Source organism: Orbicella franksi, chromosome 4 (genome assembly GCF_964199315.1).
Source record: "Orbicella franksi chromosome 4, jaOrbFran1.1, whole genome shotgun sequence".
Taxonomy (NCBI): Eukaryota; Metazoa; Cnidaria; class Anthozoa; order Scleractinia; family Merulinidae; genus Orbicella; species Orbicella franksi.
Genome location: NC_138148.1, coordinates 8,253,155 through 8,279,544, shown reverse-complemented (window position 1 = coordinate 8,279,544; position 26,390 = coordinate 8,253,155). Strand labels below are relative to the sequence as shown.

At 39.8% G+C, this 26,390-nt stretch overlaps 1 protein-coding gene and 3 non-coding genes across 6 annotated transcripts in view; 1 reads left to right on the top strand and 3 right to left on the bottom strand.

The window, feature by feature from the left end:
* Nucleotides 1–26,390, top strand: part of LOC145484395 (uncharacterized) — a 71,882-nt gene that overhangs the window by 7,688 nt on the left and 37,804 nt on the right. The window contains exons 7-42 of one of the 3 annotated variants that reach the window (XM_081463012.1): nucleotides 286–564; nucleotides 748–1,128; nucleotides 1,452–1,592; nucleotides 1,934–2,059; nucleotides 3,075–3,191; nucleotides 4,062–4,181; nucleotides 4,455–4,562; nucleotides 6,713–6,838; nucleotides 7,308–7,430; nucleotides 7,866–7,988; nucleotides 8,397–8,522; nucleotides 8,796–8,921; nucleotides 9,378–9,485; nucleotides 9,713–9,838; nucleotides 10,093–10,215; nucleotides 10,818–10,943; nucleotides 11,377–11,499; nucleotides 12,092–12,214; nucleotides 12,398–12,520; nucleotides 12,974–13,099; nucleotides 13,397–13,519; nucleotides 14,020–14,136; nucleotides 14,776–14,898; nucleotides 15,523–15,645; nucleotides 15,960–16,082; nucleotides 16,725–16,847; nucleotides 17,156–17,278; nucleotides 17,906–18,028; nucleotides 18,337–18,459; nucleotides 19,020–19,142; nucleotides 19,844–19,966; nucleotides 20,477–20,599; nucleotides 21,005–21,127; nucleotides 21,241–21,366; nucleotides 21,809–21,931; nucleotides 22,312–22,428. In XM_081463012.1, the coding sequence (XP_081319138.1) occupies nucleotides 286–564; nucleotides 748–1,128; nucleotides 1,452–1,592; nucleotides 1,934–2,059; nucleotides 3,075–3,191; nucleotides 4,062–4,181; nucleotides 4,455–4,562; nucleotides 6,713–6,838; nucleotides 7,308–7,430; nucleotides 7,866–7,988; nucleotides 8,397–8,522; nucleotides 8,796–8,921; nucleotides 9,378–9,485; nucleotides 9,713–9,838; nucleotides 10,093–10,215; nucleotides 10,818–10,943; nucleotides 11,377–11,499; nucleotides 12,092–12,214; nucleotides 12,398–12,520; nucleotides 12,974–13,099; nucleotides 13,397–13,519; nucleotides 14,020–14,136; nucleotides 14,776–14,898; nucleotides 15,523–15,645; nucleotides 15,960–16,082; nucleotides 16,725–16,847; nucleotides 17,156–17,278; nucleotides 17,906–18,028; nucleotides 18,337–18,459; nucleotides 19,020–19,142; nucleotides 19,844–19,966; nucleotides 20,477–20,599; nucleotides 21,005–21,127; nucleotides 21,241–21,366; nucleotides 21,809–21,931; nucleotides 22,312–22,428 (4,833 nt within the window). Of the gene's footprint in view, nucleotides 1–285; nucleotides 565–747; nucleotides 1,129–1,451; nucleotides 1,593–1,933; nucleotides 2,060–3,074; nucleotides 3,192–4,061; nucleotides 4,182–4,454; nucleotides 4,563–6,712; nucleotides 6,839–7,307; nucleotides 7,431–7,865; nucleotides 7,989–8,396; nucleotides 8,523–8,795; nucleotides 8,922–9,377; nucleotides 9,486–9,712; nucleotides 9,839–10,092; nucleotides 10,216–10,817; nucleotides 10,944–11,376; nucleotides 11,500–12,088; nucleotides 12,215–12,397; nucleotides 12,521–12,973; nucleotides 13,100–13,396; nucleotides 13,520–14,019; nucleotides 14,137–14,775; nucleotides 14,899–15,522; nucleotides 15,646–15,959; nucleotides 16,083–16,724; nucleotides 16,848–17,155; nucleotides 17,279–17,905; nucleotides 18,029–18,336; nucleotides 18,460–19,019; nucleotides 19,143–19,843; nucleotides 19,967–20,476; nucleotides 20,600–21,004; nucleotides 21,128–21,240; nucleotides 21,367–21,808; nucleotides 21,932–22,311; nucleotides 22,429–26,390 lie in introns of all 3 variants that reach the window. The other 2 variants (XM_081463011.1, XM_081463013.1) reach the window with 2 other exon arrangements.
* On the bottom strand, nucleotides 22,557–22,642 carry Trnay-gua (transfer RNA tyrosine (anticodon GUA)). The gene is given in 2 exon segments: nucleotides 22,557–22,592; nucleotides 22,606–22,642. It is a non-coding gene; the product is annotated as a tRNA-Tyr (tRNA).
* On the bottom strand, nucleotides 25,461–25,546 carry Trnay-gua (transfer RNA tyrosine (anticodon GUA)). Its single transcript is given in 2 exon segments — nucleotides 25,461–25,496; nucleotides 25,510–25,546. It is a non-coding gene; the product is annotated as a tRNA-Tyr (tRNA).
* Trnay-gua (transfer RNA tyrosine (anticodon GUA)) lies at nucleotides 26,110–26,195 on the bottom strand. Its single transcript is given in 2 exon segments — nucleotides 26,110–26,145; nucleotides 26,159–26,195. It is a non-coding gene; the product is annotated as a tRNA-Tyr (tRNA).

Below are 26,390 nucleotides of genomic sequence, written 5' to 3'. Positions count from 1 at the left end.
CAGAACTAAGAAGTACTGAGCAAAAAATTAAACAACATGCACTACACATTTTACCCGAACACTGATACAGCAGTAGTTTGTTGTATCTCTGACATTGGGACATTGCCTCCATGAAATTGGGAACAACAAGGCACCTGGAAAGAGTGTATTAAAATAAACATGTTCAGTGGGTTTTTGTTTAACTCTTTATGTCTTGGAAGATGCACCGAAACTGTCATTTCGCTATTTGGTGTTTTAAACACGTCCCTTTATGAACTTCAATTTTTCATCTTTTATCTCGTCTAGGAGAAGTCATTCATTTCCTCGGCAAGTTTTCTGGCATCCTTAATGGTGTAGATCTCCAAGATCTTCGTCTGGATTTAATTGCCATGTCTAGCGATGGCCGTGTTTACGTCGTAATAAGAAGACCACCGACTGCTCTGGCGCATTCTCTGAAGATCCTCACCCCTTTCGCTAACACTGCTGGCTGGATGCACGGTGTAAGCAAAGTCAAGGGTGTTCCCAATGGCTTTAGTGTACTCGGGACAAGGTTGACAAGAAACATGGTGGTCTCCTTTGACTCGGGTAACTTTGTTTTAAAATGTATTTCAACCAGTTGTTGCACGCAGAAAACAAGTAGCACAAAGTGGAACCAAAATCCTGTTCACAAGCAGGATGCTTAAACAAACACACAAACAGATATTTTTACAACGCATGTGCCTTATAACTGTCTTAAACGACGCAATATTATTTCTTTGTAATCAAAAGGCGAGGAATTACGTTTGAAACAGAAGTTCAAGGGTAAAGATGCCAGCGGCCGTTACATCTCCATAGAAACTACGATAAACGGAACAATGCCGGACATCAGCTCTGACTCCGATATCAGAATGGATCCTTTTAAGAAAGTGTATCGTCGTGAGGATCACGGGAAAGTAGAATCCGAAGGGACAACAACATTTCAAGTTGATGGTGAAACCAACGGATTCTCTGTCTTAGAGACCATTGAGTATGATGAACTGAGAGGATGCGATGACAGTTTCTACAGCTTTGATGTGGAATCTAGGGTGCTGTTAACCAAATATGACCCCAATCAGAAGTACGCGTCAGTAGCCATCCAGTCTTACATCGTCAACGCCTCTACACCAGACAGTACGTATAGTTCACTTGATTTGAAGACTTACCCATCGTACACCAATAGAGCTTGATAGTTAAGGCTTTGGGCCATTTTTCACAGGGGCAAAAGTCGGGTGTAGGGCGTTGTTTGAAAGGGTTTGGAAAATCCAAACGAAGGAACTGACATTTGGGCCAATCCCATTAACCCCAGTGCCACAACCGCCCCCCCCCCCCCACCCACTCCCCCACTCCTCAGTCTCGTCACTCGATTGTTTCGCGTTCTCGTGGGAATAGGAGGTGATAAGAGCAGTATACATGTATAATCTGTTGCTTTAAGGGTAGGGTTTTTTTTTTCTCAGCTCAAGGTCAACAAGGTAATGGTAGCCCCTGTGGATCCCAGAAAGTCACCTGTCACGCTAAGGCAAGCTGCTTGAATGACCAAGGATTGAAAGAATGCCGCTGTAAAGACGGTTACCAAGGCGACGGTACCAAATGTGAAGGTGTGTCCTTTAGTCTTTCTATTAGCAGCTTTTAAGCTATAAACGAGCCAAATACTCTTATGACTTTTTGTAAACAGATTTCCGTGTTGAGAAATGTGCGAAATTTCTTTCTTTAACCATAACTTGAACTTAAAATGGAGCGATCCCACCGTAAACGTCTTTGCTCTCGCCAGACGTCGCCAACTTAAGCTAAGGAGATTCCAATGAAGAAAGAAGCAATTCATATGCATGCGCCCTTAGGAACTGACAAAACCCTGGCTATTATTAATATAAAATCCCCCGACTTATGTTCTTCTCATGACTTTGCAAGATAGATATACATGTGTACCTTTTTCTGCTAGATGTGGATGAATGTAAATTGGACGTGGCCGGCTGCAGCTCTTCTGCTGACTGTATTAATACTGAGGGCTCATTCTCGTGCAAATGCCGCAGCGGATTCACTGGCGATGGTTTCAGTTGTATAAAAGGTATAAATTTCCCTGCGTTGCAGTGATTCTTCTCCCTCTGACAGGACTGACAGGATATGTGCGCGCAATAGAGAATGCTATCTTATGCAAGATCGAACTGCTCCGAAAAATGTCATAGCAAAGATACGACTTAGTTCAGATGGCTGGGATTCCCCTGCCGTTTCGGGACTCGGCGAAGCGAATTATACCGCTGAACAAGACGAATCGGCCCACGGAGCAAGTCACGAGAAACTGCAAAAGCATGCAACAGTAGACCTGAGAAGAAGAAAGTTTGATTGCGTCTCTGAAATTAGCAAGGAATGGGATTGCAAACATAAATCTTAAGGTCGGCTTTAGTTAACCAAACCAATGTAAACTTTCGAATAAAGGCGGAGGGAGGAAATTGGTTGCACGTTTGTCTCCGGAATGTAGGGCGCATGCGTATTAAGATAGCCCTCAGAGATATCCCACATGGAAGGCATCGCTGGTCTCAATCAGTATGTATACGTAACGCAATCAATAAAATAGTCGAGGTCCGGATTTGGGGGGGGGTTATCCACTACCTAATATGAGTTGATTCTTTCCCCCTCCCCGCCCTTTGACCTCATCTTTTGAACTTTTAAAATTACAAGTTCAGAATAGGCCCTTTGCAGGATCCGGTCACATGGTACGGAATTAATTATGCTGGGACGCAAGTTACGCAGTGGGACTTCCAAAACAAAGGAAAGTCGGGCTGGACTGGTACAAGTTCCTTTGTTTTGGAGGTCCCACTGCGTAACTTGCGTCCCAGCATAATTAATTCCGTACCATGTGACCGGATCGTGCGAAGGGTCTATTCGGCAAAAAAAAAAAAAAAAGCCTCGGTAAACTTCCTTACCGACAGTAAGGCTGTCCATCAGTAACAACTAGGAGATAGACTGAGTTCTCCTCACGATACGTTCACTTAATTGATTACTCATTAATTATTTATTTTCTTTGTTTTGTTTCCCTTTGTAAGCATAATCAGCTCACACATGATTTGAATTTGTTTCCGTAGTAACCGAACTACAGTGTCCTAGCAATTGTGACCCGGACGCTAAGTGCGTTCAATATGTAGGAGGCTGGAGGTGTGTGTGTAATCCGGGATTTAAGGGCAATGGAATCATTTGTCAACGTAAGTTTGGTATATTATCTTTTATTGTATCTCTCACTTACTACGCGCGTTGTGATTGGTCAATTTAGTTGGCCGCTGCGATTGGTCAATTTACGACCCGCTAAGGTTTAAGGCTGTTTTTGTTGCCAATATCTTTCGTGGTTTATCGCCAAGTTTTCTTAACTTTTGTAGCAAGTAAAAGTTTAAAACTTTCTTTAACTTCAAAACGTGTATTAAAGTGTGCTAACGACTTAACGATTTCAAATTGACTCGTTTTGCTTTCAACGTGCGTCAGAAATTTGAAGCCGTTCGGCGTGAATAGAAATCGTTCCCGAACCCGTCAGACAGAGTAGAGACACACTAAATATCTTACTAACCGATTTCGCGGTCCGTCCTTATGTTACGGATCCGAAACGCTTGGGCTATAAATTGAAGGGGAAAAACGAGAATCCGTAACTTACAGTACGGACCGAGAACTCGGTTAGTATGAGGTATGTATCTCGTACGCTCGTTGTGTAACTGTAGTTGTTAAAAACTGGATCATTGGATGATGCAATTCGAGAATTTTCATTGGCTTAGCCATCATGGGGTATGAATCATTATATCTTACTCTACAAATATGGTAAGCGCACGCGTGATTTCTTGGGGATTTTTTTCTTTTTATTTTAGTTAACGTTTAGTTTTCTATATTTTGGGGGTGTTTTTAATAATGCAATTATTCCACTCGCGCTTGTTGGATGTGAAATGATTATAACCGACTCATATCCAACGCGTGCTCAAGGAATAATTGGTAAGTATGTAGGTATCTAAAGTTTTGTGAGTCAGTTCTGGTAATGAGATCAGAAGAGTTCGCAGAGTTTTTCGCTAATGGTTTACTCTTTATCGTTACAGCTGATGGGTCGTGTGCGGGAGTACAGTGCAGTGAAAACGCCCAATGTACCTACACCGCAGACAACTCGAGGAAATGTGTGTGTAACTTGGGATACAAAGGCGACGGTGAAACCTGTTCCCGTAAGTAACTTTGCCTTGGGACAACGTCGGCGAGTGAAGTGAATTAGCTTTGGTTAATTACCTTCTTGCTTTCTTCTTTTCGTTGATATTTCTTACCGTTGAAAGGAAAATCCTTTAAACTGTTTATAATGTGGCCGAGGGTTGCATTGTTTTCGTTTAAGAAATTGAAACAATTGTTTCCCTAGTTGAAGTAATTGCACCCAAATTCGTGCAATACCTTTTACCACAACATTCAAATAAATGAAGTAAACATTGTTCCGTTATTTTCCTCAGCTCGTGATAAATGTGAAGGGGTAACCTGTGGCACCAATGCGACTTGCGATGCCACTGGAAACTGTGCCTGCGACCGCGGTTTCCAAGGGGATGGACAGCGTTGTGACGGTAAGGGATAACATCGCAAACCAGTTCTGGAAGATTGCGTCAGCGCGCGCGATCCGTGCCCGACCAGCGCTGATTACACGTGATGGGAAAGGGTGCAACAGAAAACATCAGAATGGCTTCGTGTTTTAACATGCACCACTCCTAGAAGCTAAATTATAAAATATTTTACTTCCTGCAGAGCCTGAAACACAGATTTTCTGTTTTCAGAAAAAGAGAGAAATTTGAGTTGTACTTCAAAGAACCCTCGTCACTCAGCTTGGCTTATCTTAAATCCCCACTTTAACTTATCTTAAGTGATAAGAAAGGCGCCTCAATTAGGTTGCTTTATCTTGTAAGATAAAGACAATCTGGTATCATGACAATTTCGAGCGGCGCGTAGCCCGTGTTAAGTCTGTTCTATTTCACGAATTCGATGTTTTACATTGAGAGGTTTTATCTCGTAATCAGTAATTAGCAAAAGCAACTTGGTGGTTCTCATCAGAGAATAAGTGTTTACAATGGATTGCAATATGTTTGTTCACGAAACACTAATTCGTGAACAAACGAATTGTTTCCTCCAATTCAACCTGTTCACGATGTATTGAAATCGATGACCACTCCGTACAGCTGTGCTGTAATTTTCAAGGCATAAAATTACATGTCACGATTCGTTTCAAGCACGGCCGTATCCTGCTTTACGTCAATGTGGTCAGTTTCTTCTCTGTCACGGAACCTCCCGCGGTGAGTATTGAAAAGTTGTTCCTCAGCTCTCTTGGACTGCCCGCACACGAGTGTATCTAATTGTCGAGAGTCGAGAGTCGAGGGTAACATGTCGGGGGTAACATGTCGAGGGTCGAGGGGTAACTTAAAAAGTATATTGAAATAAAATTTTAAAAAAAGTATATATGAAATAAATTGCTGAAAAAATCAAGACAGAATTTTCTTTCTCCAGCTTTTCTTTTTCTTTTTTTATTTTTTTGAGTAAAGCGTTGCGTGACACGGCCAAATGACTTCTCGCTCCTTGTAGTCTTGGGCGGTAGTACCAACAGCGCTCTCTGTACTGTCACGCAAACGTAAACTTTTATCAAAGGAAACATGCACGCTAATTTTCATTTCTCGATATTCACGCTTATTATCTTCATTTAGGACTATAGAACATTATTATAAACCAGTAACTATCTTTGCTTTCATTGTTTTCATGCCTTGTTCTAATACTCGCCAAGCAAACAAAATTAACGTAAACACTGGATTAAAATAGGGTTACGTGAAGTACTAAAGAATAGAGGATAGCATGTCTGTCATCTTATCTTAGCCTTCAATGTCTTCCTGTTTGTCCATTGACTGCCCAAGATAACATTGGATACTTTCAAATAGTTCTCTCTAGTTTATTTAGTATTTATTGGAAACTGTGCAATACTAGACCACCAGCTCTAAAGCAGGGTGTAACCTTAGTCTTTTGAGCGTACGAGTATAGTAAATGCAGTTATTGGAGATCATTTCTACGACCAAAACGTCGCGTGACAAGTGGATAAAACAGACATTGCCATCCCCTTTTCTTTAAAAGCTGGCGAAAGAAAATTCTGTCTTGATTTCTTCAGCAATTTATTTCATATATACTATATTTTTATTTTTATTTTTATTTTTTTATTTTTTATTTTTCACTTTATTTTAATATATTTTCTAAGTTACCCTCGACTCTCGACTCTCGACATTGAGATAGTTACGTTAGCTGGCAATCATGTTCATTTGGTTTCATTTTACCCTTGGCCCTATCTTTGTCCATCAAGGCTTCTTTTCTTCTGAAAAGCTAAAGCAATATATGCTGTTAACAAATCGAAATTAAGAGGGTTTTTTTTCTCAAATCACCAATTACGTCTTGACTGTTACCCTGATTGATAATAAACTCTATTTGGTTAGGCTCTAGTAAATGCTCTCGGAGTTGGAGGGGTGGCGTGTGTGGGGTGTGTGGAAGAGGTGGCTAGGGAGTACGAGAGACAGTTCGTAAGTTGAAATAAGGGCTCCTGTACATCTATAGACTTGAAGATTTCCTTCTTAAAGTTAAAGCACAATTTTACTTTGCCATGTGCAGAACCAAGATATTGCAGCAGATTTAGGAAAATCGGTAAAATATGTTCAATTTAATTGGACGAACGTTGCATTTTTTGTTTTAGATGTAGACGAATGTAAAGAAAGTCAGGACAAGTGTCACAGTGACGCTGACTGCACGAACACCGTGGGTTCGTATAAATGCCAGTGCAAGAAAGGTTACCTTGGTGATGGATTCACGTGTGTGAAGGGTGAGCATTCTAAAAAGAAAATGGATAGATTTCGGTTGAGTTTCCATATATTGATTTACAAACCCCCGCAACATAGCGAACAAAGACGATTTTAACATCTTGAACATTACAGACCCCGTTTAAATTTATGAATGGAAAAGTAAAGAAATCAAATCAACCTAGACATTAGATATCATGTAGACTCAATGGACCTTTCAGGCGATACGACGGCCATTTTGAATTCCATTGTTTCAAATAGCTATGTTGGGAAAATGAATGCTCAGGTGGCAAATGCATCACTGGAAAAGCCCGGACTCGAGAGAGCGGTGGAAATCGAGTCTAGATATCATGCCATAACCTGCAATTCTTTGTTACTGCGAGTTATTGTCTTGATTTTCAAAACTGAGTAAAAGTTTTGTCCTGGAATTAGTAAGAGGAATTTCAATTCCCAGTTCGTGGCTGCAAGTATCAACTTATTTTCTGCTTCCAGAGGAGGTTGGTCAGTTGTGCAGTGGCAAGAAGTGCCATTCACAAGCTCAGTGTCTCGACGATCAGGACAGCCTTAAGTGTGTCTGTAACAATGGTTACCAAGGAGATGGGGTCACGTGCGCAGGCAAGTATCAGTGAATAATTTCCGATATTTTCAAATCACATGCTGCGTGCATCTGCCCAGCGACATGGAAATTGCGACAAATATCGTCCTGGCTTTTTTTTTTTCTTTTTTTTTTTTGGGGGGGGGGGTCTGCAATGTCGCTGTTAGGTTCATTTCCATACTTAGCAGAAAGATATTCTTACTCTAGATTGGGAGGTATTTTCCGGTAAGGAAATTAACGACTTCTTAGGTTCCAGCTTTCCCGCTCTAAATCTCTATTTAGATGCAGGCTTTCATCATGTAGATGCCGACACGAATACATGATATCAGTTACATATATAGTTTTCGGTTAAAATACTTATACGCTTTGCCCGCAACACGAACGAACTGAATCGAGCTCATGTTAGGAAGTTGTTGGTCCTAGTCTCTAGTGAAATAATTTGGTTTGTTTTCTAGACAATAATGAATGTTTGGAGAATAACTTGTGTCATGAATTCGCTGACTGCATCAACACTGAGGGCTCATACACGTGTAAATGTAAAGAGGGTTACACAGGAAACGGACAGGAGTGCACCAGAGGTAAGGTTGCGTCTAAGTAAACACGATTTTCATTTGCGGTCTTTTAATCCGCAGCTACGGACGGTTATGATTCAACGGGGTTACTTCCGTACCAAAATTCATATTACAAGATTTAGAGAAGACCCACATCAGCTTTAGCAGGTTTTCATATGGGTCCTTTATCCCGGTCCAATTGGAATTTGAATACGTTATTGCTGGTGGTCAAATTTTATTTCTGACGCTGTTCATCTTAGTTTCCAGCATTCTACAACCTGTCGTATACATAAAATAAAATTTCCCCGATTTTCGCTTTCACGTTTTAAATGAGAATTCTGAACTTTTCCTCGCCCAGTCATGATCAGAGTACTCGCTGTTGACCCTTACTTATTATTTACCACCTCACTTGTTTTTTTATGTATTGCGTGGCAGATTCCACTGATGGCTGTGGTGGAGAGAAGTGTCACATGTATGCCTCGTGTCAAGTAAAACCTGATACGGGCAAAGAAGAGTGTCAGTGTCAGTACGGCTTCACTGGCAACGGAGTAGACTGTAAAGGTTACTAATAATTTTTGCCTTTTTCGTGTGTGTTTTTCAAAAATATTGTATGCCTACTTTTGCGTTAGTCAAAAGTTCTGTTTTGTTTTCTTTAACCTTTATTTCGTGTCGTTGTTGTTCATGTTTCTAATTACTTCCTAGTCAGTGCCTATTTACTTTGTTCTGTCAAGTTGTATCTTTTCTTTTCTGTTATCGTGTTTAGTGTTTTTGTTTTTCCTTCCTGTATTAGTTAACCTGATATTGTTTGTGCTTTCTAATGCTCTTCTGTTGCAGATTTGAATGAGTGTGCTGAAAGTGACGACATTTGTCCAGACAACAGCACTGAATGTCAAAATACATTTGGAAGCTATGAATGTCTATGCAAGAAAGGATATATGGAAGTTAACCGCAAGTGTGTCTGTAAGTTGTTGATCTATGCTCAAAATATTTTCTCTTGTTAATTGCTCTCAATATATTTTTCTTTTCTCTCCTTTTCTTTTGTTGTTGCTGTTGTTGTTGCTGTTGTTAACTTCTGTGTTTTTGGCGGCTCTTCAGAGCATTTTTCCAAGCTAGGTGATATTTTTTCACACGTTGTAAATGGCCAGTTCCCGTCCATGAGACGGGCCGGGCCTGCAGGGAATCCATAGAGGCTGCATTCAGCGTTGCCAAGTCTTACACTTGTTTAACTTGTTCTGCTGAGTGAAAATACCATGATTACCTTATAAATGTAGTTTTGCTTCATAAAGTGAGTTTGGAATTTGTGGCTACCTACGATTTAACTTTAAAACCAAGGCAGAAACTTTTAAATCAGTTTTAAAGGTTGCTAGCGATAGCTTCTCACGGTGTGTGCCTGTGCATGTGTGTTTATATCTCCAGCTGATGATTCCTGCATGGGTGTGGACTGTCACCCGGATGCTATTTGTGATTCTATTCGGGGATGTTTATGCAAGGATGGTTTCCAAGGCGATGGAGTTAGTTGCGAGGGTAAGCAATCCATGCAATACACACTGTGATCTAAAAGTCCCCATCAAATGTCAAAGTGCTTAAGGAAGAGTGGTGTGATACTACGAACTGGCACAGGAGTTATCAGCTCCTTACTCCCCATTAGTCTTTTTGTAAACATTTTGTTAGTAAATTTAGGTTTACGGTTCGATAAAGCTCAATAAACATCTTTCATTGCTCTTTAAAGTCTTCTTTTTTTTTTTCCTTAGACGAAAACGAGTGCAATCTTACTCGAAGTCCGTGTGACCTGAACGCAAACTGCATCAACACGAATGGCTCGTTTCAGTGTGAATGCAATACAGGATTTACTGGTGATGGATTCCGTTGCGAAAGAGGTAGGTCCAGGTATAAATGTCACAAAAGGATCTCCTTCATTCTGGGCTGTGTCTGTTACATTATTTTTAACATTGGACACTTGATTACGTGGCCGTTTTCATCCGACTTCTCTATCGTTTTTTATAGATAAATAAGAAAAACGATCTTTCAGCCATCGACCCATGCATCTGTTCCTTATTTTGCGGCATGGAGTCACAATCATGACAGTTGAAACTGATAGAAGCTGTTTTTTAATATTGTCCTTTCCTTTCAGCTGAGGGAAACTGTAATGGCGTTGCGTGTGATACCCATGCCCAATGTGTCCAGCCTTTGGATGACGGTCCACCCCAGTGTGAATGTGACAAAGGTTGGGAAGGCGACGGACAAGTCTGTTCTGGTAATACGAACATTAAGTCGTTTGCATTGTAGGGCTAATCAGTTGCATGCTTTAAATGGCGGTACAGGTGATCCTTTTTGGTCCATTAGTGAGGCCATACTTGACAATTAAAATTTGACTTTTGTACTCTGATTAAGCAGGCGTTTCATTCCGTCCACGGCTTGATTCTTCCTGCGCTCGAGACACCTCCGAAATTCTCTGCAGAGATCCGCATAGGGTCGCTGGTCGATGCATGTTAATACGTGTTCGCAAATTGAAGGCCTTATCTTGGCGACGATTCAGAGACACTACGCGAACCGCTGCGGCGCTTCGTCATTAGCAAGGGTTATTTTGTTCGTTTCTTTAGTGAGAAGTGGCACTGGTTACACAGGCTGGTTCGGAATAAATAGTTATGTAGCTCTTTCTGATCACATATTCATGTTATATAAGATAGTCCAGCATTATCAAAAATCGTTTACCAAACGAAGAGCAACCAGAAAGGGCACCCAGACGATACAGTGTTCCACGCAGATTCTTGGCTAAGTACAGAGGGTGAAACAAATAAGTAAACTCTTAACTGATCTGGCATGCTGTATCTAAGACGACTACCTCTCTTTTTACAGATGCTGACGAATGCAAACCCTTTAAAAACTTGTGCCATCCGTTGCGTGCTGATTGCATCAACACAGTTGGTTCGTATAATTGCCGCTGCAGGCCAGGCTACCAAGGAGATGGCTTCAATTGCATATGTAGGTGCCTAATTACGTATGCAGAATGAACAAAATGGCGCTGGTAACATTTTCGTCTGTCTGTTTTTCTGTTTACAGAAGGGCTTAACACTGTTGAAGTTGCTTTTCACCTCGCTCGTCTGTTGGTCAAGAGTAGCTAAGAAGTAACGAAACAGCAATTAAACAAAGAAAACAAACAAAAAACGAAAACAATCTTTCTGGTGCTGTCTTATTATTTTCCCCCTATCAAACAGTTGTCGTGTAATACAAGTCATCCGCGTTTTGTGTCTCTCTCTACCAATCAAGCTACCAGACGAAATCATTACCACCAGACCTGAGTAATACAGTTCTAAGTTTCTCTAATTTGACCGTGTAGGAAATCAGTAAAGTAAGGGTACTGCATTTGTTTTGCAGTCGATATTCGGTTTACCTGAATTTCATTTCCCTTTTTCAGCTGATGGTACCTGTGATGGAGTCCAATGCGATGTCAACGCCACTTGTTTTAAACCGTCACCTGAAAAACCTGGTCAGTGTGTATGCACAGATGGCTGGCAGGGTGACGGAAAGACTTGTGAAGGTCAGAAAAAAAGCGAAGCCATTTGCGTTTTAATCTTTCTTCTTCTTACGTACCTCTAAGGATGTTGACAGGGAGTTTTAGTGTGATATTAGCAAATTCGATAACAGGAAAGCAAATTAACAAGGGTTTGGTTTAGTAGGGCAGCATGCGACGATTAGAAGGAACCCGTAGTTAGGGAGTGACTGTAGTCGATGTGGCTATCTTTAGGAAAATGGGAAACTGGAAAAATAATTTGAAACTTAGTAATTATGGCAATAATTAGTGAAATAAGTTGAATCTTGAAAACCGGCTAAGAAAAACAAGATATACACGACCATTCTGTGATGGGAAACTCAACCTTAGCTCTCTAAGTATTAGCTTTCGGATATTATTGAATATGATTAGTTAAAGCGAAAGTGTCATGTTATGTCTAGTGTATAACCACCTAGGGCTTGTAACGGCGCGCATGCTTGAGGAGGCGATGGATTAAATTTGATTGCTTATAGCATAACCTATTCTGTAAAGAAATAGAAACCAATGATGCGGTTCAAATCGGTATTTTAAGATTTCTCTCTGTTATGATTCTTCCTCCTTTCTTTTTTTTCCCTAGCAGTCGACTTGAAATGTGGTGGAGTAGTCTGCGATGCCAACGCTAATTGTTCCCAGCCTTCATCCGGTGAAATGCGGCAGTGCGTTTGCAATCCAGGATGGACTGGAAATGGCCAAACCTGCCTTGGTATTGAAACATTTTTTCTTGCAACATTTTCTGATCCTAGCATTCTCTTCTAGCATCATGTAAAACCTTCATGACAAGGTTTGAGTCGAAGCTGACCCTCCGGCGTGTTTTTCGTGAAGTTGAAAAATTTGCTGCCAGCTTTGAAGCCAAAATCAAGCGTTTCCTTGTTGCTTTCATCCACAGATATAGACGAATGTCAGCCTTTCATGAACAGTTGCCATAGAGATGGTGAATGCGTCAATACCGAGGGTTCATACTCATGCCGGTGTAGACCTGGTTTCCAGGGAGACGGATATGACTGCGTCTGTGAGTCTTTGTTATATTGGATTTCAACTTCCATAAGAGCCTCGTTTTGCAAGTTTTGTTGCATGCAATGGTTTGCAAGTTCTCCTCGGATCGTGTCAGTGGACAAATTGAGCGCTATCCAGCGATCTTTAGATCGAGTTGTTCTCCTGGATTTCCATAATTACTTGTGTATAGCGAGCTACGTTTAATTGTCACTTTTTAAAGTACTAGGTCACTCTATTTTAGGGCGTTATGCGATACAAAGAAAAAAGTATAGTTATACCAGTAAAACGGCCTTAACATTGCTTCGTTCTGTTTTAAAGAACTCAAATAAGTGACCTGAACTGCCCAAAGAAGTGTAGCGTTTAAAACCCTCCGTAAAAAGGTTAAATTTTGAAAAACACTTGTTTGTAGTGCGCTTGTATGGTGCGTTGTTCAAGCTTTTTATTTTTCTCTTTGTCCTTTTCCCTTCAGCTGATTCGGATAAATGTGAAGGAACCAGATGTCATCCAAATGCAGAGTGTATTGAGTTCGTTCCTAGCAGACGACGATTGTGTGTTTGTAAGGAAGGTTGGCAAGGAGACGGACGAACCTGTTATGGTATGTGATCAGGGGAGGCTTTCCATTTGTAGGGAAAATCCTGTGGGAAACCAAATGCTGTTTCACTGGACCATCTTTGGCTTGTTGCTCGCCGAAAAATGTTAAAAAAGAAGTTCTTCTCTCCGATTATTCCTGTCACGTACCTCCTTCAAAATGCTTGCTTTGCAAGGATGAATTAATGTTGATCACTCTCGGCTGTTGGTCTTTGGAGGAGCTAACTGATAAGCACTCCTCTCGAACATACGTACGTGCAGATCTTCGATACTACTATAAATCGTTGCTTTTAATCTTTCTTAGATATAGACGAGTGCCAGGCAAAAGAAAACGAATGCGACCGCAATGCTGACTGTTCAAACACTGAGGGCTCATACCAATGCCGTTGCAAGGCCGGGTTCAAGGGAAATGGCTTCAACTGTACTTGTAAGTGAACACAAACAGAAAAGAAAGTCTTTCCTCTACGTAATCCATCGCAAGCTTGCTGGTTCTTTGCTCATACTGATTCGATCTTCTGTTGTCGTGCGATAAGGTCGTCACCAAGTAATTCATTGGTTTAACATACCGTTCGCTGTATGAAGTTACCACGTGTTTCGCAAAGCTTCATCTGTGTTCCACTATCAACCTCTTCACGAATTGCCCCTTCTCCTTCTTGGGTTCAACTGTGTACCTGCCTTTACTCTCTTCCTTTTTGAAACAGAATACATATACCGGCATGTCCTTGCCAATGATGTCTGTCAATTCCACGTCCCATATACATCCTAAAATACCAGGTTGACGTTTTCTAACTCGCCGTGCTGATTTGTTTACTAAGCCCGACACCCTCGGCCTGACTTTTGCAAACAAATAAATTTTTTATCACAACATACCCCAAAGAAAGTATTCAGCTTTTATTAATTACATTTTCTTCATTTTTCCTTCACTAGCGGATGGCAGTTGTGCTGGAAAACTTTGTGACTTGAACGCGGAATGTGTTTTTGATGAAGGACAACAGCGTTGCTCGTGTAACAAAGGCTGGAATGGAGATGGCCAAACCTGCTTTGGTCAGTATCTTGAAACTGTAAACATGAAGTGATCAAAGCACTGGGGCCAACTAAGTCACAGCACTACGTCTTTAATAGGCAAATTTCGCTATACTAAAATTCTAGCTTAGCTCCGAGGCCTAGGAGGATAAAACAAAAGAAATTCATTATTCATCCCTCAACCTCGACGCAACTTCTTTTGTTTCATTCTCTTTAAGCCTCGGTGCAAAGTTAGAATTTTATTATATCGAAATTGGGCTAGTACACTTGTAACCATTTAGTCTGGAAACTAAAGAGACCAGTAGGAAAGAGTTTAGAGGTTATCATTGTATCGTTTTATTTCCACAATACGTTATTGGAACGTGCAGTGTATATGTGGGCACCAACATGCTGTGCATGCTTGGGTGAAGTAAAATCAGTAAAGAACACGCATGTTGATTAGCGTCTGCGGGAAAAATTGAACGTGCAATGTATCTAAAACCAGCCTAACTCTTGTGACGTAACAAAGGCTAACCAATGGAAATTAAACTGATGGGACAGCTTACATTTCTGGGAATTGTTCGACGTTGTTCACTTCCATCCGTATATGTACCTGCGTATGAGAGATGTAGAATTACCAGCTAATCAAGGGATCTAACATTGTCTTGTTATTCTGTTCAGATATAAACGAGTGTAAACCCTTTAAGAACAACTGTTCCTTAGAAGCTGAGTGCGTAAACACCGAGGGCTCATATGAGTGTCGATGTAGGCCTGGTTATCAAGGAGACGGTTTTACCTGCGTCTGTGAGTCTCGTTTTTTTGTCTTTTCTTTTCTTTCCTTTTTTTTTTTTTTTTTCAGTCTTTCTTTTTGAAATTAAATGACAGTATGTTATGCTGCCGAGGTTCTGCAAAGGGATTTAGGTAGATTGTACTAAGGATGAGGAATTTTCCAATGGTTTTTTTGATTTTATTTAGATTGTGTGAAAGACTTTTTCTAATGCTTTTTTCGTCCACCACTCTATCGTTTTTGGATAATCTTTAGGATTTAAATTCCTACAGTTCCATTAAAGGAACATTGCTACATCACTGGCCATCAAAGTGCTAAAATTATGACTGTGTACCTTCGCTCGTAAACCAAACGTTCCTTGAAAGCACCATATGAAATTGTTAAGTTAACTGATCAAGAGAAAACAGATTGTTAAGGCGACAGATTTTTCCAACCTTCCAGGCTTAATCAATTTGACATCCCAGTCTTCTGCATACGTATCTTATTATATCGCTCTTTTTATAGCTTCAATGCTCTCAGTAATGTGGTAAATTTGACAAACGTAGACCGTTCTGTTACATAAAAAGTTGTTTTTCGAATTTTAAATTTTGAAGCTCTGCTCTTGAAAGTGATCCTTTAATATTTAATTTAAATCCTTTCAGCGGATGGCTCCTGTGAAGGGGTAGTTTGTGACTCCAATGCCGAATGTCTCCGATCGTTTATCGAAGGACGGCGACAGTGCAAGTGTAAAGATGGTTGGCAGGGAAACGGTAAAACCTGCTCCGGTAAGGCTATACAATGTTTATAACTTCAACTGGTCCAACATGTTTTATGAGTGAAATAAAATAGCGAATGCGTATGATGGCTAGCATCTACGGAAAACGCCGAGGGCGCAACCTACCTAAAACAAGCTAAACTCCCCCCATATGAACGTAACAGAAGCGAACCAATGGAAATTAAACTAATGCCATGGCTTGCATTCTGATTTGCGGAGGGTGTTCGACATTGTTTGCTTCTATCCGCAGAAGTACCTGTCCATAAGAATAAGCATATCATCAACTAGTCAAAGGATCTAACATTGTCTTGCTATTCCATTCAGATATAAACGAGTGCGAGCCAATCAAGAACAACTGTTCCTTAGAAGCTGAGTGCTTAAACACCGAGGGCTCATATGAGTGTCGATGCAGGCCTGGTTACCAGGGAAACGGCTTCACCTGCGTCTGTGAGTCACGTTTTGTTCAGTCTTTATTAACCTGTAATAATTTCGCCGTACTGTAAATTTTACTATGTCGCTAAAGTTTTACTCAGGTCGGCAAGGAAATTTAGGTAGACTATATTATGGAGCAATTTTGCAGTCGTTTTCCTGACAATGTTTGACATTACTTGTAAGAATTATCAAAAATTGTTATATATCTCTATCTCTTTGGATAATCTTTGGATTAAAATCCTTATAGTTCTATTAAAGAAATGTTGCTACATCTTTAGCCACATAAGTACTAAAAAGAATAACTGAGTACCTTATAATTGGCTCGCACACACCACTGAAATGTTCCCCCAAAACACCAAGCTGAGTTGGAAATATTCAGTCAAATGATGAAGGGGGGACTACGTAAACGTCGACTTATTTGAAAACTTCTGCCAGGCTCTCTCAATTTGACATCACAACCTTGAGCATATGTAACTAATTATATCACTCTTTTTGTAGCCTCTGTACATTTATTTAGTAAATTAACAAAAGTAGATCATTATGTTTAGGTTTAAATCAATGACAAGATGTGTTTCGGGATGTGATCGACTTTTTCGAAGCTTTGCTAATGTAGTAGCCTGTTGATATACTTTTATTATTTAATTTAAATCCTTTCAGCGGATGGCTCCTGTGAAGGAGTAGTTTGCGACTCCAATGCCAAATGTCTCCGATCGTTTCCCGAAGGACGGCGACAGTGCAAGTGTAAAGATGGTTGGCAGGGAGACGGTAAAACATGCTCCGGTAAGGCTATACAATGCTTATAACTTCAACTGGTTCTACATGTTTACGAGTCGAATAAAATAGGGAACGCGTATGATGTCTAACGTCTTCGGAAAGCGTTGAACACGCAACGTATCTGAAACCAGCTAAACTTCCCTCCATACGAACGTACCAGAAGCGAACCAATGGAAATTAAATTTACGCGATGGATTGCTTCTGCGGAAGGTGTTCGACGTTGCTCGCTTCTTTCCGTATATGTAACTTCCCATAAGAATTAGGAAATTATCAACTAATCTAAGGATGTAACGTCATCTTGTTATTCTGTTCAGATATAAATGAGTGCCAACCATTCAAGAACAACTGTTCCTTAGAAGCTGAGTGCTTAAATACCGAGGGCTCATATGAGTGTCGGTGTAGGCCTGGTTACCAGGGAGACGGCTTCACCTGCGTCTGTGAGTAACGTTTTGTTTTGTCTTAATTTCGTTGATAAGTCTTCTGTATTGTAAATGACACTATGTCGGCAATGTTCTGCTGGGATCAGCAAGGAGATTTAGATAGAATATATTATCGAGGAGCAACTTTGCAATCGTTTTCTTGATAATGTTTGAGATTACTTGTAAGATGATTCAAAAAATTGCTTTTCCCCTCTGTCTCTTTGAATAATCTTTGGATTAACATCCTTACAGTAATATTAAAGAGATGTTGCTGCCACAGAAGTGCTAAAATTATAACTGAGTCCTTATAATTAGCTCGAACGCACCATTGAAATGTGCCCCAAAACACCAAGATGGAAACGTTAAATTAACTGATGAAGGGGGGACCACGTAAACGTCGACTCAAAATGAAAAGGCTCTGCCAGGCTCTCTCAATTTGACATCACAACTTTGAGCATTTGTAACGAATTAGATCGCTCCTTTTGTAGCTTCTGTACACTTAATTAGTAAATTTAACAAAAGTAAATCTTTATGTTAAGGTTTAAATCAATGATAAGATGTCTTTCGGGATCTGACTTTTTCGAAGCTTTGCTTATGATAGTAGCCTGTTGATATATTTTTAATATTTAATTCAAATCCTTTTAGCGGATGGCACCTGTGAAGGACTAGTTTGCGACCCAAATGCCGAATGTCTGCGATCGTTTCCCGAAGGACGCCGACAGTGCAAGTGTAAAGACGGTTGGCAGGGAGACGGTAAAACATGCTCCGGTAAGGCTATACAATGCTTATAACTTCAACTGGTCCTACATGTTTATGAGTGAAATAAAATAACAAACGCGTATGATGGTTAGCGTCTGCGGAAAGCGTCCAGGGCGCAACGCACCTAAAACCAGCTAAACTTCTGTCCATATGAACGTAACAGAAGCGAACCAATGGAAATTAAACGAACGCGATGGATTGCATCGGCGGAAGGTGTTCGACATTGTTCGCTTCTTTCCGTAGATGTAACTTCCCATAAGAATTAGGAAATCATCAACTAATCAAAGGATCTAACATTGTCTTGTTATTCCGTTCAGATATAAACGAATGTAAACCATTCAAGAACAATTGTTCCTTAGAAGCTGAGTGCTTAAACACCCAGGGCTCATATGAGTGTCGATGTAGACCTGGTTACCAAGGAGACGGTTTTACTTGCGTCTGTGAGTCACATTTTGTTCAGTGTTAATTCCTCCGTAATATTTTCTCTGTTTGGTTAAATGACACTATGTCACCGATGTTCTGCTTGGATCGGCAAGGAGATTAAAGTAGACTTGTGGTATCTAGGAGCAATTTTACAATCATTTACTTGATAATGTTTCAGATTGTTAAGGTTTAAATAAAAAAATGCTGTTTTCGTCTATCTCTAGGACAATCTTTGGGATTAAAATCCCTTTGGTGATTTTAAAGGGACATTGCCACAGAAGTGCTAAAATTAAGACTGAGTACCTCCGCTCGCATACCAGGATGAAAATATTAAGTTAACTGACGAAGGGAGAACAGCTAAAACGTCGACACAATTTGAAAACTTCTGCCAGGCTTTCTCAATTTGACAACACAACCTTGAGCGTTCGCAGCTAATTTTATTACTCTTTTTGTAGCTTCAGTGCACCTCTCTGCTAAATTTAGCAAAAGTAGGCATTATTATATTCAAGTTTCAACCAATGGTAGTCTAGTGTGTCTGTTAATATATATTTTTGATTTTTCATTCAAATCCTTTTAGCGGATGGCACCTGTGAAGGAGTAGTTTGCGACCCCAATGCCGAATGTCTCCGATCGTTTTCCGAAAAACGCCGACAGTGCAAGTGTAAAGATGGTTGGCAGGGAGACGGTAGAACATGCTCCGGTAATGTTGTACGAAATTTATAAGTCAATCGTTTCCACTTGGAGGTTCGCCCATTCTTTTATCAGTAATTTATGTCCTTTCTCGCTCTCATTTATTATTATTATCATTATCATTATCATTATCATTATCATTATCATTATCATTATCATTATCATTATCATTATCATTATCATTATCATTATCATTATCATTATCATTATCATTATCATTATCATTATCATTATCATTATCATTATCATTATCATTATCATTATCATTATCATTATCATTATCATTATCATTATCATTATCATTATCATTATCATTATCATTATCATTATCATTATCATTATCATTATCATTATCATTATCATTATCATTATCATTATCATTATCATTATCATTATCATTATCATTATCATTATCATTATCATTATCATTATCATTATCATTATCATTATCATTATCATTATCATTATCATTATCATTATCATTATCATTATCATTATCATTATCATTATCATTATCATTATCATTATCATTATCATTATCATTATCATTATCATTATCATTATCATTATCATTATCATTATCATTATCATTATCATTATCATTATCATTATCATTATCATTATCATTATCATTATCATTATCATTATCATTATCATTATCATTATCATTATCATTATCATTATCATTATTATTATTATTTGCATTGTCAGATGTCGACGAATGTCAGCTATTGAAGAACAACTGTCACGGGAAGGCAGAGTGCGTAAATACTGTGGGTTCGTTTGAGTGCCGTTGCAAGCTTGGTTACCTTGGAGATGGAGTGAATTGCACGTGTAAGTGGACCTAAAACGTAAGGTGGCATGCATTGTTAATCATCATAAATCAACACAATCCTCGTCGTTGCCACTATCGTCATCATCATTATCGCCGTCAGTTTCATAGTGTCACTGATTAACACCAATGCGCAACTGGTGAAGACCTTTACTGACGCGGTTTGTTATCGTAACTTAATACGAAGGCGTGAGGTTTTAAATGACTGACCTTTATAATTTCCTCCGTTGAGTTACAGGTCAGCCAGTTTGTTGCCAAATTTTCTGTAGATACGTACTACAAACGAAATGCGAAAATTGGACATACATTTAAAATCTAAATTCATGAAACTCTCTCGTTGTGTAAGGGACGAACACACAATGTTGCATTCAGCCGACGCAGTAACATCCCTGCCGACTTCATGTCAGAGAATCACGAGATAAGCGCCACATGTTTGAACGCTGCCACAGTGGTGCCACTGGACTAATGTCAACAACACTTTTTTTTAACAATTTTCTCTCTAATACTTTCAGCTGATGGTTCTTGCGATGGATTCTTTTGCGATGCCAACGCCATCTGCGAGGAAAGAGCTTATGGTGATCAACACCAGTGCTCATGCAGAGACGGTTGGAGAGGGAATGGAACCTACTGCGCTGGTAAGCTGCGAGAAACTGGGCATTAAGTAACGAGAGAACAAGAAAACATCCAGCAACAAGATATTTAGATTATACGTCATGATCGTGTGGTATATGTAAATCGACTCGCTGTTGGTGAAAACCTTCGAATTAAAAAGCCTTGCTTTTTCTTAGGCGGATTTTTGGTCAAGCATGCAATGAGACTGTTCGGTATCATCTTTTATGAGAAATTATTGATTTAAAGACTTCTCGGTGAATATTTGCTGGTACAAGACTAGACTTTATAGCCTCACGCTGACTGTTAATCATTTTAACCATTCATCGAGACATTCCTGGAAAGGAATCTCTTGATACTGATTCCATTATCTTGCTGTTTATTGCTGTTTATAGTATCTTTATTGTGTTGTTTGACTATTTCTTTTTTAGATATTGACGAGTGCAAATCGTCCGCAGCCAAGTGTGACCTGAATGCAGATTGCTTCAACAACCCAGGCTCTTATCAATGTCGCTGCCGGCTTGGTTACCAAGGAAACGGAACTCAATGTGTCTGTGAGTACTTAAAGAAGAAACGGAGAACGAGAACACGTTGATTTCCTTTTCAATAACATCGTTAGGGTTGCTCGGGCTGTTATATTCATCAAATTATTTCTTCTCTTCTGTAGCTGACGGCACCTGCGATGGAGTAGTATGTGATCAACATGGTGCATGCGTACCGAAGACCGCTAGCGGAAGAGATCGACAGTGCGTTTGTGTGACTGGCTGGACAGGGGATGGACGAAGTTGTGATGGTAATTGAATAGTACATTCGTGCTATTTTGTGTTTTTGAAGTTCACTGAAGGTTTTTAAAACACAAATGGCTGTCGTTTATTTATCATTGGCTCCCTCTAAGCAGGTTTTTCACAATTTCTTAGACCTTGAAGCATTCTGTCCCTGACAAAATTTTATTTGCGAACTAAACTATAGAGTTTCTCAGCTATTTTGTCACCCTCTTCAGCCCCGTTTCTGGGTGTTGTGTCATACGGTGTGTTCGAACACAAAAACAAGGACTGTGTGCATGTTTTGCTGGCAACCCGTCTCATTTTACTTGGCACCACCTGTGAAGCTCTTTGGAAACACCTATGAGCCAAACATACTTTTTATGAAAACACGTCCTTGGGGTCCGACCAATCTTTCGTTTGTTTATGCTTCCTTCTTCTCTACACTAACCCTCTAATCTGTTCCCTGTACAGATGTGGATGAATGCCAAGCTGCAAATGACAGCTGCCATCAGCATGCTGACTGTCGCAACAGTCCTGGGTCATTTTCTTGCCGTTGCAAGCTGGGATACAAAGGAAACGGTTTTGAGTGCGAATGTAAGTAGCAATGCATCTGTGGATATCTTCCGAAAAGCGATAGTTAACATTCTTGGAGATGGCCTGTGAAAAAGTCTTTTTTTTTCCGCGTGAAAGGAAGCATTAGTCGTCTCCGTCCTAGTTGTCTGGAAACAGACCACTCTTGTGACACGTATATACTTTTCCTAATTCACCTAGCGAAAATTAGATTTACTTTGGCAAAAATGTTTGGGTTATTTTTCTTTATTCCAAACGCGTTTGATTTGCTATGTCTCTTGACTTTTCTTGACTATCAGTCACACAACAGGCATAAAGTTTTCATTAACAGACATGACAAAGCTTACTTTTTAAACGCTAGAGCTAAAACATTTAGATGATTATTTTTTTTGTAATGATTACAGCTGACGGTACATGCGCGGGAGAAGTGTGTCACGTGAACGCTACCTGTCGCAACTTGATTCAGGGACCAACCTGTGTGTGTAAGCGTGGCTACCAAGGGTCTGGAAAGACTTGCACTGGTGAGTGAGTTTTGAATAAGTACTGCCCTAGAAACTGCTAAACACAACAAAATGGTCTACGTTGTTTACTCTCTCTACACAAGTCAGGAGAGTTAAAAAAAAAAAGGAAAAAAAAAGAAAAAAATCTTTCCTTCGAGCCGGATTCGAACCAGCGACCTAAGGATATCATTCACGCTTCTACAGTCCTCCGCTCTACCAACTGAGCTATCGAAGGAACGCGTATGTAGCCACGATATCAAAGGGTAGACATTATTTCATACCACATCGATAAAAATAAAGTGGAATTTACTAGATTGGATTATAGTTTTCTTTTCCAAAGGTAACAAGTAGACGGATTTCAAGCAATACCAAAAAAAAAACAAACAAACAAACAAACAAACAAAAAATAGTTATTAGCGGTTTGCTGAAAACGCTCTACCAACTGAGCTATCGAAGAAACGCCCGTGTAGATGAGATCTCAAAGCGTAGTCACTACCTCCTCTCTCTTGTCTCTAGTATTTCGGCTTCTAGTCTTTTTATACATACTGCATCATCCGAAGATCGTACCAATCGCATAAGCTTTAGGTGGCTCAAAAAAGTTTTCTGCTTTTTGAGACTTATAGAACTAGGTGCAATTTTTCAGGCTTGAAACTGCACTGTTTTGAATGGCTGTGTTAATTTTTTTAAAGGAAACCTTGGCTGAAAAGCAGTTCAAGTTCCAAAGTATACCTAACGGTTTCCTTTAACTAATCTCGGGGTGTCAAGTTGATATCTCTGTAAGTGGTTCGAATACGAAGTGTTGGGCTTTCAGTTTAAATCACCTGGGCGTCCCCATGTTTACTTTATGATAATTTATGACGTCAGTGCGCGGTAAGAGTTCTCAATATGGAGTCTACAGAAGAAGATTTCTCGTTGGAACTGTACATATTCATCTGGAACGTGAATTATAGAGGATTAGAAGCACTTTCATATCTTAAGGTTCACCCAATGCAGTGTTTTATGAACGTCTAATCGCGCAATGACGTCACAATTTCCCATCAAACTGCAAAAATAAACATGGCGGCGTGCGGGAAATTTAAAATCTTAAAATAGCTGAGAGGAAACGCTCAGCATTCAAAACAGACGAAGCTAAGAATTATCGACTTCCAATCAGAGAAACAATTTAACAACAAGCATCAATTTGTGATTTTGAATAAAATTGTTTTTGACCAAGATTCCTTTGAAGGTAACTCTCCACTGTACCTTTCATCGTGTTTAAGTCATAAATTAAGGTTGCACTGTTCTGTTGCATAGCAACAATCTTCACCCTCTTTTTACCATCGATTGCACCTATCTTAAAAACTAAGCCTGTGACCCCAGATTTTTTTCTAAAAATCTTTTTTATTAGCCACAGAAGAAGAAACAGGGAAAATTGGAAAAAAAAAATCTGTGGAGTAGATTTTGCCTTAATTGAAAAGAAAAAAAAAAAAAAAAAAATTAAAGTTTCCAGGTTGGGTGAATTCAACTCCATAATTTTATTTACAAATTCGCACATGCATTCCGGTTTTGTTGTTGAATAATCTTTTCCTTTAAAACAAGTAGGGTCACCGAATCAGTTTTTGAGATATTAGCTTCGTGAATACGGAATTTTTGGCGCGCGTTCTACTACACGCAAATTAAAAACTCGACCAGGAGATCTCGGATTTCATCTCGATCTCGATCTTTGAACTCGACTTTGATCTTGATCTCTGATCTCGACTTTGCAAGATCGCCCCTTGCGCACGCGTGAAGGCGGTACACTGATCAGCAAAGCCCGCAATTCCGCCCCAATAAAGGCGAATAAACGCGAATAAACTCGAATAAACGCGAAGAAAGGCGAATAAACGCGAATAGCGTTTTCTTTTTCGCTGTTGTTGTTAGCAGCATAAGTGGTAGGAGAAGAGAACCATACATACCCGAAGGTGAGGCTGGTCAAGTTGAAAGAACGAAGAAAACCTGAAGAGTATTTTATTTCCTACTGTATTTTAGACTGATAGCCGGCGCGATCGATCGCAACATCAACATCACAACTTTCGTTTACGTTCCAGCACAGCAGTTTAAAAAATGTTTTTCCTTTGAAATTACCTGAAGGATGGATGTTTTCGAAGGTAAAAGTAACTGATAACGCAAACAGCTTACTAAACTTGGCGGAAACAAAGTTTTACAAAGTAGGCCTCGCGCCACCATGTTTGTTTTGAGTTTTGCAAACTTTAATCTCGCGCGTTATCTCGCGACCCCTCGGGTGATTGGGTGATGCCTCGCGCTGAAGTGCGCGTTAGAGCCCAGGCGTCTTACGGAAATAGTTCTGTTTTGAGCCACCTTAACGCGGGCTCATATTTTGCGCATGCTCTTCAATCTCGTTCCCAGGTTAAAGCCTTGGGAACGAGGTTGCGTTTTCTTGACCTAATATGGTAAAATGGCGCAATGGCGTGGAATGAAATAATGATTAGTGATTAGTTTGCTTCCCATAGAAAAAACAATAGAATTGAAACAGCAAATGGTGTAGATAAGATTGAAAAGCAATAAAAAATCTCCTCGAGCCGGATTCGAACCAGCGATCTAAGGATGTCGTCTACGCTTCTACAGTCCTTCCGCTCTACAAACTGAGCTATTGAAGGAACACGTTGCCGGGAAGTAATTATGTCAGGGGAAATTACGAGCAAGTGAAATTTCACTTACACTAACCTATTTTAGATCCACTGACAGAGAGGAGGTTTAATTGAGTGTCGTAAGACCAAAGCCAAAGTAATCACTCTAGCCAATCACAAACTGAAGGACACAGACAATTCAGTGATCGAATCAAAACTCGAAGTAAATTCATGTAGCTGTCGCAAAGCGCGGGAAAATCGGATTTCATGGCAGACCGAGAAAATTGAAGCGAAAATTACTAGATTCAATCTTTCCTTTCGAAGGGTAACAAAAAGACGGGTTTCAAGGTTTACCAAAAAACAAATGAAAATAGTTATGTGTACTAAAATAAAATCCTTAAAAAGAGGAACATACGAGCTCTCGGTTATGTTAAGAAAGAAAAAGATTCCTGCGAGCCGGATTCGAACCAGCGACCTAAGGATGTCAACTTCACTTCTACAGTCCTCCGCTCTACCAACTGAGCTATCGAAGGAACACGTTGTAGGGAAATAACTTTGTCAAGTGAAATTAAGAGCAAGCATATTTTTACTTACATTAACGTACTATAGTTCCAAGGACAGAGCAATTTTCAATAGGCCGTTTCCGAGTTACCTTGTACCTTTGTATTGAAACGATTCTTCGTGCAAAACCTTTGCTATGAAAATGAGTTTCATTTGCACGAAGATTAACGTGAAGGCAGAACACATTTTGAGATAAATGGCTTTGCATGAAGACTCGTTTTGACACAGAGGCCAAGGGCAACTCGGAAATGGCCTATTGAGTGTCGTAAAACCAAAACCAGTGTAATCACTATAGCCAATCAGAAAGGGCGCACAATCCAATGATCCAGTCCAAACTCATAGTAAATACTTGTAGCTAATGCAAAGCGCTGGGAAAGGCAAACGAACAAGTCACAATTGGTGTGGTTTTACTTCTGATTGAATAAATGTGGTGCGAGTTCCTTTAAGCCAATCGTGTCGCGTAGTAATGCAAAACCAATTACTTTTCAAAACAAAGTGAAAGTTAAAAAAAAAAAAAAAACGAAACAAAAAACATTCCTTCGAGCTGGATTCGAACCAGCGACCTAAGGATATCAATTCAACTTCTACAGTCCTCCGCTCTACCAACTGAGCTATCGAAGGAACGGCTGTGCAGAAGAGATTTCAAAGTGTAGGCATTTCCTCCTATCCGTCCCTCCAAATTATTCTTAAGTAATTTAGGGTTGAAAAATATAAAGTAAAATGTTTAAATTTCTCACAACTTTTACGAAAAGCAATGACCTAAATTCACAACTTCTTCAGTCATATTAAAACCATCAGCCACAAGTTAACTAGAAA